Source organism: Trichoplusia ni, assembly GCF_003590095.1.
Source record: "Trichoplusia ni isolate ovarian cell line Hi5 chromosome 1 unlocalized genomic scaffold, tn1 tig00001984_group0, whole genome shotgun sequence".
NCBI classification, from domain to species: domain Eukaryota; kingdom Metazoa; phylum Arthropoda; class Insecta; order Lepidoptera; family Noctuidae; genus Trichoplusia; species Trichoplusia ni.
The window spans coordinates 17,528-30,470 of record NW_020799570.1 but is presented as its reverse complement, the minus strand read 5'-3'; the positions used below and the strand labels follow the sequence as shown (position 1 = coordinate 30,470).

At 37.3% G+C, this 12,943-nt stretch overlaps 2 protein-coding genes, 1 non-coding gene and 2 pseudogenes across 7 annotated transcripts; 2 read left to right on the top strand and 3 right to left on the bottom strand.

The window, feature by feature from the left end:
• Positions 1-1,178: 1,178 nt before the first annotated feature.
• LOC113506137 lies at positions 1,179-1,720 on the bottom strand (annotated as a pseudogene).
• A 419-nt stretch (positions 1,721-2,139) lies between these two features.
• On the top strand, positions 2,140-3,512 carry LOC113506139. Its single transcript, XM_026888993.1, has one exon. The coding sequence runs from the start codon at positions 2,205-2,207 to the stop codon at positions 3,510-3,512; it is 1,308 nt and encodes a 435-aa protein (XP_026744794.1). The 5' UTR covers positions 2,140-2,204.
• On the top strand, positions 3,511-7,724 carry LOC113506134 (annotated as a pseudogene).
• A 65-nt stretch (positions 7,725-7,789) lies between these two features.
• LOC113506135 (beta-1,4-galactosyltransferase 4-like) lies at positions 7,790-12,868 on the bottom strand. 5 transcript variants are annotated; one of them, XM_026888986.1, is made up of 10 exons: positions 12,632-12,868; positions 11,874-12,188; positions 11,286-11,354; positions 10,942-11,010; positions 10,526-10,661; positions 9,820-9,917; positions 9,263-9,446; positions 8,642-8,764; positions 8,317-8,424; positions 7,790-8,056 (listed from the first exon to the last, which is right to left on the bottom strand). In XM_026888986.1, the coding sequence occupies exons 2-10, from the start codon at positions 12,181-12,183 to the stop codon at positions 7,819-7,821; spliced, it is 1,335 nt and encodes a 444-aa protein (XP_026744787.1). In that variant the 5' UTR covers positions 12,184-12,188; positions 12,632-12,868; the 3' UTR covers positions 7,790-7,818. The 5 variants fall into 5 exon arrangements, with proteins under 5 accessions (XP_026744787.1, XP_026744788.1, XP_026744786.1 ...); XM_026888987.1 differs by having other exon boundaries at positions 11,874-12,185; XM_026888985.1 differs by lacking the exon at positions 12,632-12,868 and having other exon boundaries at positions 11,874-12,384.
• Trnad-guc lies at positions 11,094-11,165 on the bottom strand. Its single transcript has one exon. It is a non-coding gene; the product is annotated as a tRNA-Asp (tRNA).
• Positions 12,869-12,943: the final 75 nt, after the last annotated feature.

Genomic DNA, 12,943 nt, shown 5'->3' with positions numbered 1-12,943 from the left:
ATTTAATTATGTGGGAACCGGGTACAAAAAAAAAATTACTTCCTGCAGTCCTTGGTAACCCTATTTTCTGGTCTAGACAAAATCCAGCCAAACTGGTGTGTAAATGATCCCATGGCTGAGGATTAACATGGAAAAAGCGTTTTCTATTAATAATCAGTTGATGTAGAATGGTGTCAAATGTATGTGACTGCCGTGACTGGTTTGAAAATATTTTTACATCAGAAAGTATATTGCATTCAATTGAGTCTAAGAATACGATGGGATCTTGCTTTTGCACTAAGAACCTACACCCATCCTTGCCATATGCCAGTTTCACATGGTTCAAATTTTGATTCTCCTTCTCAGGCTTAAGATTTATTATTTTTTATTGATTGGTAATAAGCATTTCCCAATCCATAGATATTTAACTCAGCAAACACTATTTCAGGAATCTTAATAACAAAAACAAGTGTATATTAATCAAAGCAATATTTATTTCAAATTTTGTTATTAAATTAATAAGAACAAAATAACAAAATATGTTAACAAACATAAGTATCAATTTCTAAGTCACAAAAGCATTGTGTACGACAAATAAATAATGGATGTAAGACAATCGTGGATACCTATAACATGACTTGTATGGATGAAATGAGATCCTCTAGCAGTCTTATTTATATTTGCACAATTTATATTTTCACTAATTATGAAAAAAATGATACTAACATTTACTAATACACATTTCTAATAGATATACTTGTGTTTTTATTAGCTAAAAAGCAAACAAGTGATAATCTATAATGAAGATTGCACATGTGACTTAGACAAAACAAAATGAATTTGTTTTCAACAAACACAGAAGTGCTAACTTTAGGGTAACCATAAAAATCATTAAAACTCTCACAGCTAACAAAACACACAAACTTTATAAAACAATTGTCTAATAATTCATATACATAATATATCCAATATTTGTACCAATCCCAAAAGGTATTTGAGCAATTCGCTTAAATAGTAATGAAACAGCTGCACTATCATTTATCGTTGGGGTGAATAATACATGCAAAATTAAATCAATTACACCAAGGATCTAGGAACATTTAGAATCAGCTTCTACACATATCAATGCATCATTATAAACACACTGAAAATATATTCAACATTCATTAGATCAATTGAATACTACGACTATTTCCTAAACCTCCGCCACTCTAACTTAGAGTAAATACGATACGAAGGTCATCACACTAGATTTCGAGTTGCATGTTTGTGAATGGATGTCATTCATCGACTTGTAGCTTCTGGATGCGCGTGGAGACACAATCCATGTCGGGCGAGCCCTCGGGTCCCGGCGGCAGCTCCACGGCCAGGTTCAGGTTCTCGAGCGACTGGCACCGCTTCGCCGGGCTCTTGGTGCTGTCGTGGTTGTAGCCGCTGGTCGACGGCTCTAACAAACTATTTTTTGAACTCGCACGCACTGGTCGCTCACGTCACTAGCGATCGCGTCCGAGTTTTCACTCTTAGTTCTGTGCCTGATAGGCAACACGTAAGGGCAGAGTCTGTTTTTGTTGGTGGCTCTCTTCATACAGTATCCCACGGTCACGTTAGACACGTACCGGCGTGTTCAGCCGCATCACGCTGTAATTAGACTTAGACTCGCGTAAATAGTCGCGACGTGCCTCAGTTATTGCGCTCAACTGCCCAAGTCGTGCAAAGCTTTATCCAAATTCTCTAGGTTCATGTGGCCGAGATTTCTGTGAACAACGCAACATAATTATTATTGTGATCTCTGCTCATTATTATACGTGCAAAGGATTGTAAAATTACATACACTTTTTGCGAATTCATTGCATTTCATCCTGGATTAGATCTAAGCAGAGTTCAAGAAATATACATAGAAAACAGTGAAAATAAACATCACAAAAAAGTCATAATAAGTAATGACAAGACTACTGTGGGTTGCCAGTCCGTGAAAAGAGGTGAAATTAAAAATGCCTTATTTTTAGTCGGAAAAAAAAAAGATGCTGTCATGTTCCTATTTCAATTCATAATAACAATCTCTCATAACAGTTACGGTTGTTTGTCAAATATCTTTAGACAGGGGTTTTAATGGGAATACAAACGAATAAATTTTAATTCAGTAGGAATGGCTGAAAATATTAAAAGAATGGCTAACCGAAAGGTTGCACAGACCCATAACATGGGAAGCCCAAGAATTTGGAAATATGATGAAAAATGGCCACGTGATTGCTGGAGTGCTACACAGCTACCATGTAATAAATGATGAAAAACTTTTTTTGATAAGAGATAGTGCCGCGCAAGAGGACGTAAAAAATAATTGGAGTTACTTAATCGAATGGTTAGCAGACTTAGAAGTTTATTTGACTGCTACAGACTTAGAGTGCATTACGAATGGTAAAGGATCCACACTTCTTCGCCTATTCTACCAATTATTTCTTCATTTAGACAAAAGGGATCGTACTAATTTTATAAAAAGAGAAAGAAAAATGGTGTCCAGCCTTGTGGAGAAAATGGGACACAGATTTAAAGTAGACAAAATTCCTGAAGAAGAAGAGTCATTTGTAGATAATCTGTCTAAACCTTTACTCAATGAAAAACATTTTATAGATTGGCAAAAAAAGAAAGCTGAACAAATTAAAGACACATATGACTACATACGTCATAAATATTCTAAAATGTTAAAAAAAATAGAAGAATCAAATACACCCATGAATGTCAAAGCTGCAATCCCTCCGAAATTGACCGGAAATGAACGAAAGGATATGGATAAATTTGCACAAAAATATCCCTGTAAATTCGAAAACTATACTTATGAAGAGCTTCTTGCTTTAGAACAAAAGGCCCAAGAGCAAAAGAGTTCAATCTCAGATTCAGAATGGGCTAAAGGTTACATGAATGATCTTTACACTAGAATGCGGAAAAAGAGCGACTCTGAAGAATTTCAAAAACAAATAAGAAATGTTTTAAGTGGTACAATGTGGGATCTATCTATAGCTGAAGAAGAATCCAAGCTCGATACAGAACTAGCTAAAAAAGTTATGAAACTTTCACAATTTGAAAAACAAATGTGCACCCAGATAATGGAAACAAAACAGCAAGCTCGCAATTTAGTCAAGAATAGAGTACAAGCAGAAAAAGAATTCGCTGATCAAAGGGAACAGCAATTTAACCAGTTCCTTGACAATGTGAAAGAACAGATTCAATTAGAAGTCACGGAAATTGATTTTGAGAAGCAAAGGCAAGCCATGCTTCACAAGAGGTTGTATGGCGAAAAAATGAAGAGGAAACGACAGCATTACTATGAAATTTGTTACGATACAGTGCTATCACTAATAGACTATGCAACAAAATATGCATATTTTACGAAACTTCTGGAAGACGACATACCAGAACACTTTATTCATGAATGGAAAACTTTGTACTATAAACAACAGCCTATTTTTGATATTCTTGATCCAATGGAAGATTTGATAAAAGAAAAAACTGAGGAAGAAGCAGCTGCTCCCAGTTGAAGAAATTGTAAGGCTTGAATTAGATAGACAGGAGGCTCTTAATGAGGATGAATTTATGGAATATCACAATTATTCTTATCCCTGGACTTTGGATTTATTGATACCAAATTATGACCCAGAGTCTGAAGACAGAAAGTATGAATACTTAGGAAATCGGATATTAGGGCACATGGTTTACACCTTGCTTGGAATCAAGTATCCTTATCCACCGCCACTACCTCCCGCCGAGTTACCTCAATTTAGCACTAAAGCCATATTACGGGGCCTTCCAGATAGGTCGATAACTGTACCGATGCAGACATTGCTAAATGCGCGTAAAATTCTTGTTGTTAGGCTCGAAACTGCCTATAAACTTTGCTTGCGAAAATTTAAAACTGAAATGGTAGGCTGCACGGATATTGATTTGTCATTCGATAAATTTATAGCTGCGGCTCCTGAGGAAGAAGAAAAAGAATTAATCAGATTGATGAAAATGGACGATGACGCCGCTTGCAAAAGCAGCGAGATAGCCATAACGGCCATGTTGGGTGTTATTGCAGCCAATACGAAGCAAACACAGACTCCTAAAACAATACCCGAAGAGGAAATTAAGTTATCCGATGCTGCAGAACTAGGAAGATATGCGTATGAGACTTTAGGAGTTGGAGATACTTTGACAGCTCATCTCTTATCAGCGATGATAGTAGAATACATTAAAGACCATCGTGACATCAATGGGTTTGTTATAATAAATTATCCCAAACTCATACAGAGAAGCACAGATATTGAAGAACATTTTTTCAGGTTATACACCTCCAAACGATACTGAACTCGATGATAGAGATGAAATTTATTTAGAGATAGTATTATAAATCATCGTAAAAAAGAAAAAGATGCTTATAAAGAAGTGAGAGTCTCTAAACTAGTATCTGATCCTCACAAAAAAAGAGCTGAGAAACCCTTCGAAAGCTATTTCACGGCTTATCTTCGTCTCAAAGAAACAAGCGACATTTTGCAAGAAGTTGTGGTGTGGGATTTAACACAAGAAAAATTCAGATTTAATCGATCGGTTTTACGCTGTACTAGGCCTTAATTATAGTATGTATTATGAAGCTATAGATAAAGAATTTTTAGTCCAAGTGTGCAGGTATATTATTGGTGATTTAAGTATGCCATTAAAGTCCACTGATAACCTTTTTGGGTCGAATGTAGTAAGTACTCTTGAATTCCCATCAAGTGAAGATAAAAGGACAAAATCTAAAATAGTTCGTCCAGATGTTTTGGAAGGGAAATCCAAAGCTACTTTACGACATGGCAGCAGTAAGCAGAGTAAAGTGTCAATGACACACCAGGAATTAGAGATCGTAAAGGAACCTTCGGAAGAATACACCAACACAGAGGGTGGGATGGAGAACTCCATGGTGAGGAAGCCTTGACAAGGACCGATAGTTATGAAGAAGTAAAAATATTGGCTGGCGAAGAAGATTGGGATTACGGCGAGATTCCTATCAGTGAAATAATAGGTGTAGCATTAGCTACTTGCTGGCAGGAGATTGAAAGAGTTTATATTCAAGACATAGAACAATTATTTTTCGCGAAACGACTGCAGATGAACTGCTTGATTCCCTACGCAAGGTTTATTAAAGACAAAATGGACCAGATAATCACTCTGCCTTCTAGTAAACAAGATTTAGTGTGTCAATTCCAAAAGGAGTACAATGATTTTGAAAACGATTGGCGTGACATCAATTTCACCAAGAACGAATGGCATTGCCGGGTCAAGGAACTGCAGGATAAATTGTATATTATTTTGCGATCAAAGAAAACACCACGCTGAGCAACAAAGGCATGCTTTAATATGTGATAATTGGGCTATGGAGGAATTAACAACCTTAGTAAATACCTACATATCTTGTATGCAAGCGGAACTGAACAGGTGAAAGGTTTTTATATTCCGAGTATTATTTAAATCCCAACTATTTTAATACTTCATTAAATTAATTCTACTTTTCAGATCAATTCTGACATTTCAAGCTTTCCACGACTTTTACTTCGCCATGATTCGACACCTGCCTCCAAACGAGAGGCTGGCGTCTAAAGAGTTGACAAGGATATTTAAAGAGTCCGAAGATGCATCAGGTAGCAGAAGAAGCGGTGAAGACAAGACTTATAAGCAGCTAAGAACCAACTTCCAAGAATTACAGCTCAAAAATATTGAAATTGACTTCCACAACAATCCTTTTAATTTTATTATTGAGAATAATGTAAGTTTGCTTTAAGGGTTGTTAAGGATACAAATGATTCTTATCGATCTCTTATCGCCAAAGAATATAGTGAAATTGCAAGATTGCAACCACCAATAAAAAAGAAAGACGACGCATCGTCTGAAGAGTCAGTTAACCTTGAAGAAGTTTTCAAACAGAACGCATTGAAATGCATAGATGAATGGACTGTAGGCATCAATGGAGAAATGTATAGAGCTAGTCTACGTATGCTCGCTCTTCAGTACAAGTGTTATCGTGACATGAAATTATTTAATGATCACATAAATAAAACATTTATGGAAGTACAAAGTGATATTAACAACTATTACATTAACGAAATAAAGTCTGTCGACAGACTTTGTAAGTATTTGCAAATGGCCGTTGAGAATGGTCGAAGAATTCCAGAGACCCTTGTTCTTGAGCATGATACTTTTGTAATTGATCCAAATCTATTGCAATTTGCAACAACAGAAGCCCCGCGTGATTCAGAAGTAGAAACTGAACTGGTTGAACCCATGGAATTTAAAATTAGCCAGTTAGCCACACTACGGTCTCAATTTAAGATAGTGGCACCTCATGGGATAACATTACAACAGGCGTTTATATACCTCCTACAAGATTTCATTTTCTTCGGCAAAGAGTCATGCAATGGAAGCTTATTTCCCGAGGCATGGGTAAATATAGATCCCGAACAAGTACCTAAACTAGTCTATATTTTGTTCGGTGACACTGTGTATGTGGATTGGCGAGATTTCCTCATTTACTGTCTGAATCTGAGATTTCCGACTGTAGAAGAGCTACTGGAACTGCGCAAGAGATTCCGTTGTAATGATCTTTCTTCGACGGAATTGATTCGACGAGATGATTTTATTGAAGAGGAGCTTTGGTTCGAAAGAGAGTTTGATCCAGACGACAAACACACACAGCTGAGAAAGAATTTAATAAAACATTTTCTGTTTGAATTGTTTGAAGTCGAAGAGGACATGATGAATTACTCGGCATTCTTGTTAGCTTTCTGCAAGGATATTGATCCAATAAAAGGTTTTGTGAACGCATTGTCTATGGCTATCGGCAGACGAATTTGCTACGCACCGGAAGATTGTGAAGATGTAGTATGTAAATTGATCAAATTAAAAAAATACAAAGATGCATGCTTAGCTTGCGCTATGAAATGTACGAAGGAGTTTCTGGACACACTTTTAACAAAAGTAGTCAACTATTGTGAAGGGACTACTATTACTGAACTGCTGTATGTTCCTCCGCCAGAAGATAAGAAAGTAAAGAAGGGCAAAGGTGCAAAAGGGCAGGCTGCGAAGAGAATTGAGGCCACACAGAGCGCTCGTCTGCCGAAAGTCCACAAGAGCCTTTCCAGCAAGAGTAAAATAGCGCAATCAGATACTAACGTTAAGACGTTTATTTGTCGCCCTTGTGAAGACGAGGGTGAGGTTGAAGAGAAGCCGGCGGAGAAACCGGAGCATAAGGAGGTTGAACACAAGGTGGAAACAATAGAGGACCCAAACCTATCATACTGCATCAGCCAGGCCGTTATATGGAATATTTTAAAGATCTGTTTACCTTGGCATTTTGTATTGGTTCCGGAGCAAAAGAAAACACCATATATAGACCAAGTCACTGGCGTGATGAAGCGTTTAGAAGTGGACACAGATAATGGTGACATTTACATCTGTAGATTCGTCATTGATTCAACCATTTGTAAGATTTTGCATAAAGTTAAGAAGTTTACAGCTCTCAATCTTGGCGAAGCCGTGCACAAGATTTTCGTTTGATTTTATTTTTCAAAGATACGATACCTTAATCATGTTATTTTTTTCAATATTATTCGTATATTATCATGTTAGTTGTATTAATTATCTTCTTTACCCTCTTAATCGTTCTTTCAGCTGTGAATAAATGATTTATTATATTGGAAAAGTTTCTATAATTTAAGTGTACTATAAGATAATTCTTTTGTATTTTCTGGGTGCCAGATTAGAGCGGGGAGTTAACTATGCGTACCAAAATTAAAATCACAAATTAACTTGACCTAATATTTAATGCATAAGTTACATAACAGTAGGATTACTGAGTTCCCTCTCTTGTCGTCCATACTCAATGGTATTCCCCTGCAAGTTGATGACTTCTTGCACAAGCGTCTTGGTGTCCAGGTCGATTTTCATCGGGTTCACGTCCGCTAGTATGTGGGTGAACAGCTTTTCTTTCGTGACTTGGACCAGGTTGTACTTTGTGGAGATCAGACCTTCTTTCCGAGCGCGCAATTTTGATAGCATTAGGAGTAGAGTCCTGCGAAAAAGTTCTTTTTTAATATGCGATAGTATTTAATAAGACACAATTCGTTTGCGGACTATGCGAGCGGCGTTGTCGCTCCCGAATAGGTCTGTTAGCAATCAGAGTTAGTGCCGAAATAGGTAAATCATCATGGCTGCTGTTTTAGTAGTCTGACGAAGATGATAGAAGTAGTATATTTTATAGTAATTTTACTCTTTTTGTCTTTAGATTGTAACCTGTGTGAAACCTACGCAAACTTTTTTCTACTCAGTCACCTTGTCAAATACCTTTCATTTCCGATGGTGCTATGCTTGTGTGGAAGGCTAGCGTATCTGGCAATGGAACTATCATAACGAGCCACTGTGTAGTTCTTTAATTGTAGTCTGAAATTAGAAAGAAACACTTTTATTTTGGACCAATTTTTTCCTTTTTTAAAACGACTCCCGCATTCATGAATTTAGTTGTGTAGCGGGGGGTTTTTTAAATATGCAAGTCCTAGCACACATCACAGGATCACTTAAATACTTGTCCTACGCGGAGATCCAAGCCGCGACAAGGCAGCTAATAGAAACACACAATTAACTATAATATAGCAAATACCTGTAATAAAAGTCATCATCCTCTGCGCCCCAGTTCCAATAGAAGTTGGAATATCCATTGACGGCCCTATATTGTTCCGGAGTTAATGACGTCACGCCCCCGAAGATAAGTCTGTAGGGGAGTCTGAAAAATAGGTTATCTAGGCAGCCTTCACAAAACTTAGGGCAGAGGATAATCATGGATAAGTGGTTATTCCGAGAAAAAGGTATATTTATGCAGGTTTCGTGAAGTTAAATCGTAAGATGTACTTTTAGATATCTTTTGGATTTACACAGTCAGCCCGATCCTATTTGACTTTAATGAGGATGTTAAAACCTTCTCTGGAAGTAAATACTCAAAGTAATACTGTTTAACAACAAAAACACAACTGACTTCAAATAATAACTGCTAAGCCAAACTTGATAATTTTTTATGTCACCAAATGACAGGATATTTCACGCGAAATGAAAAAAAAACAACGAAATTGCTCTTCCGAATTGGGTCCAAAGTAACCCACTTCAAAAAAAAATCCTATCAAATTAAAATCCTCCTCCTTATTTAATCTTTTAAGAATATTTTGATTTGGAAGTAATAAACTTATAACCTACATAGCCTACATAGCTTAGGTAGACTGATACCGACTTATAACCAAAGGATTCTACAGCTGGTGACATGTGCGTGGGGTTCTCCTGGCAGGAGTACGAGATCCTCTCGTCCTCGGGGATGAGGTCCACGTCGTGAAAGATCAGGCAGTCCCAGCTGCCGAACCGCTGGCTCTCCAGGAAAGCGATGTTGTATAATGTGCCTTTGTTGAACTTTTCGTTACCTATTGTAAAAAGAGAACTTTTATAAGGCATTCATTAATAATAATAATTAGTTTCCCTAATTAAAGAGAAGAGCAACAATAGGTGTATGTATTGTGTTGGTTTGGGGTGATCCATCAACTCGTTCGTTCCATGGCCATGCCTCGAGTAACATCAATGCAACCTGTTCGATATTCTTATTTAATGGCGTAGTTGATGGTTCACCAGCCGCGTTTTGAAATAGGCAGCTACACTGCCTTGTTAATGTATATTTTCAGGGCTTTTTACTCGACTTTGAGCCTCCAAATATCCACTAATTCTTAACACAGTATATGAGAAAGACATACAGGGTGATAAATCACCACCACAGTAATCACCACCCTACAAATAACTTACCGTATTGTTCGACGACAAATATTCTGTATTCCAGCAGTTGTTTCTGTAACAGCGGATGAATGTAGCGCAGGAGTACAGCCAGGTGTTCCTTCCGATCACTGGAAATAAACTGGTGTTCTACAGGTCATGTGACTAAGTAGGAACAAAAATACTTTGATGAGAACACAACATTTCAAAAATGAAAACATGTAGATCATATGTATGGTTTTTTTCTGTTTTACCCAAAACCACCGAACGGATTTAGACAAAACTCGGTACACAGATAGTTTATACCTAGTATTAAAATATAGGATTTTTTATCCCGATTTTTTGTTCCTGTGTGATCATTATCGATTTGTAGCAGGCGGGGGCCTTGCGGTCAACAGCTTGTTAAGTGTTCATGTTCACCTATAATCTATACTAATACATAATCTATACTAATATATAAAGCTGAAAAGTTTGTTTGTTAGTTTGAACGCGCTAATCTCAGGAACTACTGGTCCAAATTGAAAAAATCTTGTGTTGAATAGACCATTCATCGAGGAAGGCTTTAGGCTATAAATCATCCCGCTGCGACTAAAAGGAGCGAAGATACAATGGAAAATGTGAAAAAAACAGGGCAGGTATACATCATAACTTATATCTTCTACCCACGGGGACGAAGTCGCGGGCAACAGCTAGTCATTTATATTCTGATAAATCTTGTAGAAATGTTATATATACAAACCGGTATGGAACTACAACGGCGACGCGATATCTGGCGCGGCAGTGGGCAGGGTTGTAGTACCCTCCTGTCTTCACGTGAGGGTTCTCTCGAGCGACCAAGTCTAGAGTCGGTTCCTGCTTGTTGACTATTATTCGTCCTAAGAAAAAAAAAAATGGATCGTGAATTTGTATGGATAGAAGAAAGATGACAATATATTTCTTTTCTATTTAAATTCTGTCAAGATGATACATCTTTTACACGAAAGATTTGTATGAATTTGGGATGAATTCATTTAAAACGGTCCAGTCGTTTAGATGGACTTCAGTGACATACGTTCAGAGTAGACTTATTTATCAAAAGAAATAGTGGGCTTTTATACTACTTTTAATATGAGAATTCTTGTAAACATTAACTGATAAAAAATGTTGTTTACTAACCAAAATAAGTATTATTCGTTTGACAGGTGGGGGTGTCAGATAAAAAGTATTTCGGAGAGTCGTCATCACCTAAAATATTTAATATTTCAGTATTTAATTCACTATCTAACTGTATAAAATTATAAACATAAAATTAAAAACGCAAAAAGAATCTCTCCGGCGGGGAATCGAACCCCGGTCTCCCGCGTGACAGGCGGGGATACTTACCACTATACTACCGAAGATGTGAACAGAACGACGAAATTTAGCTTCATGTTTGTAGGACTGGCCTTTAATGCTAAGAGCATGGAATTAACGACCATTTGCTTAACAAAACATACAAACTAAGAGTCAGTGAGTCTTACCCATATATTTAAACCATGGCTTCATTGCTACGAACCAGTAATATGAGGAGTTAAACGATTCTTCAAACGCTGTTAACAAGTACAAGTGTGAGAACTTCATTGACGTGATATGATATATTATGTATGTGTTGAAGAAATATACTTAAACAGCCCTTAGATATACTTAGTATATTTATAACGTTATGCACTGTTAGGAATTGCTTTTAACACCACCTCTCATGCAACATTCTCAAATAAGGTTATTGTGACTGCAAATCTGCAGTCCCAAATAAAATAGGTAGGTAACTGTTATTGTGTAGATATGCGACAAAATATTACATGGTCCCGTAAAGGAGTGAATTCCTACGCTAAGACTAAAAAGACTTAGTACATTTCTTTTAAACGACTCCCTCTTTCAGGATTTTAATCCTTGTGTCGCGGGGATTCCACAAACATTCAAGTCACTTTATCATTCGTGGATCACACAAATGCTTGTCATACGCGGGGATCGAACCCGCGACACGTCGCGCTCTGTGTTTTTGGCTTGGAGAATTCAACCGCTTGGCTATCCGAGCAGTCATTATCGAAATAACAAAAGTAAAAACTTACACATAGATATACCAGATGAGTTGATTATGATAGGATATTTATAATATTCAACACTTTTATTCTCAATTTCTTCAGAGGCGTTTGGCCAGGCGTTGAAATAGTACAGTCTGTCGATCCCAGCACTTTGTAGCAAGTTCAGATAGACGGACACATTGAAGTAACATTGGAGCAAGAACAACAGTGATAGGACGAAGAGCCATCGTCGTCTGGTGCAGTGGATGTTGTAGCCATCTTTGGCACAACCGAAGCCGAAGAGGATCCCGAAAGTCTGGCAGCTGCTTCTCGTTTCCTCCGCGTTTATGTTATTCATGACTGCTGGTGTATGGAACAGGTTGGTTAAGTAATTTTAGTGACATAATTGTTATAGAGGCGAAGGTTTGTAAGAATATTTACGATCAAACGGCTAAACCATTTTGGTGGTATTTGATTTGGAGTAGCTGTAATTCTGGTTTAACACTTGGGATTCTAATCGCGAATAGTGTAAGGAATTTAATCCGTTGGTCGCGAGGAGTTTCACTAACATTCAAGTGTCCTGCTTAAGACACCCAGACTCGGAACAACCGTTCGTGGATCACACAAATGCTTGTCCTATCCTTTGCGGGGACCGAACCCGTATCACACTTTCTCAGGAGACAAAGGAAAGTTATAGGTAATACTCAACAGCACCGCATAAGCGTGAATGTCGAGCGCTTTGAGCCTGCTGGTAATAACGACTGAAAAAGACAACCAACCGCAGTAATACAGATATCATTACTCACCTTTAGATAAAGCAAACCTTAAAATGAGTCAATCTTGGCTCCTTAGACAATTTTACACAGCCTCCAATTGAGAATACAAAAATATTTTTTACAGTTTACAAATTTATGCAACTTCTGTCAATTTTAATGTCAGTTCATGTTTACATAGCTCGTCATTAGAAACAGCTAAGTTTTCTTAATCTCTTTCAAGAAAACAATTTACAAAAAGGTCCTAGTACAGACCTAGCATTTACTCTATTCTAGGCCATACAGTTTAACTCCAACAAACAATTTTTCGGAAGAAAAACCGAAGATAAAGTCTGAAGGTATGAT

Bases quoted from the DNA above. Each gene is read 5' to 3' on its own strand.
- LOC113506139 (XM_026888993.1), top strand. From the start codon at position 2,205: ATGATGAAAAATGGCCACGTGATTGCTGGAGTGCTACACAGCTACCAT.
- LOC113506135 (XM_026888986.1), bottom strand. From the start codon at position 12,183: ATGAATAACATAAACGCGGAGGAAACGAGAAGCAGCTGCCAGACTTTC. The intron at 11,355-11,873 runs GTAAGTTTTTAC...ACTTGTTAACAG, and splicing joins CTCATCTGGTATATCTATGT to CGTTTGAAGAATCGTTTAAC. The intron at 8,057-8,316 runs GTGACTGAGTAG...ACTTTTTCGCAG, and splicing joins AATGAAAGGTATTTGACAAG to GACTCTACTCCTAATGCTAT.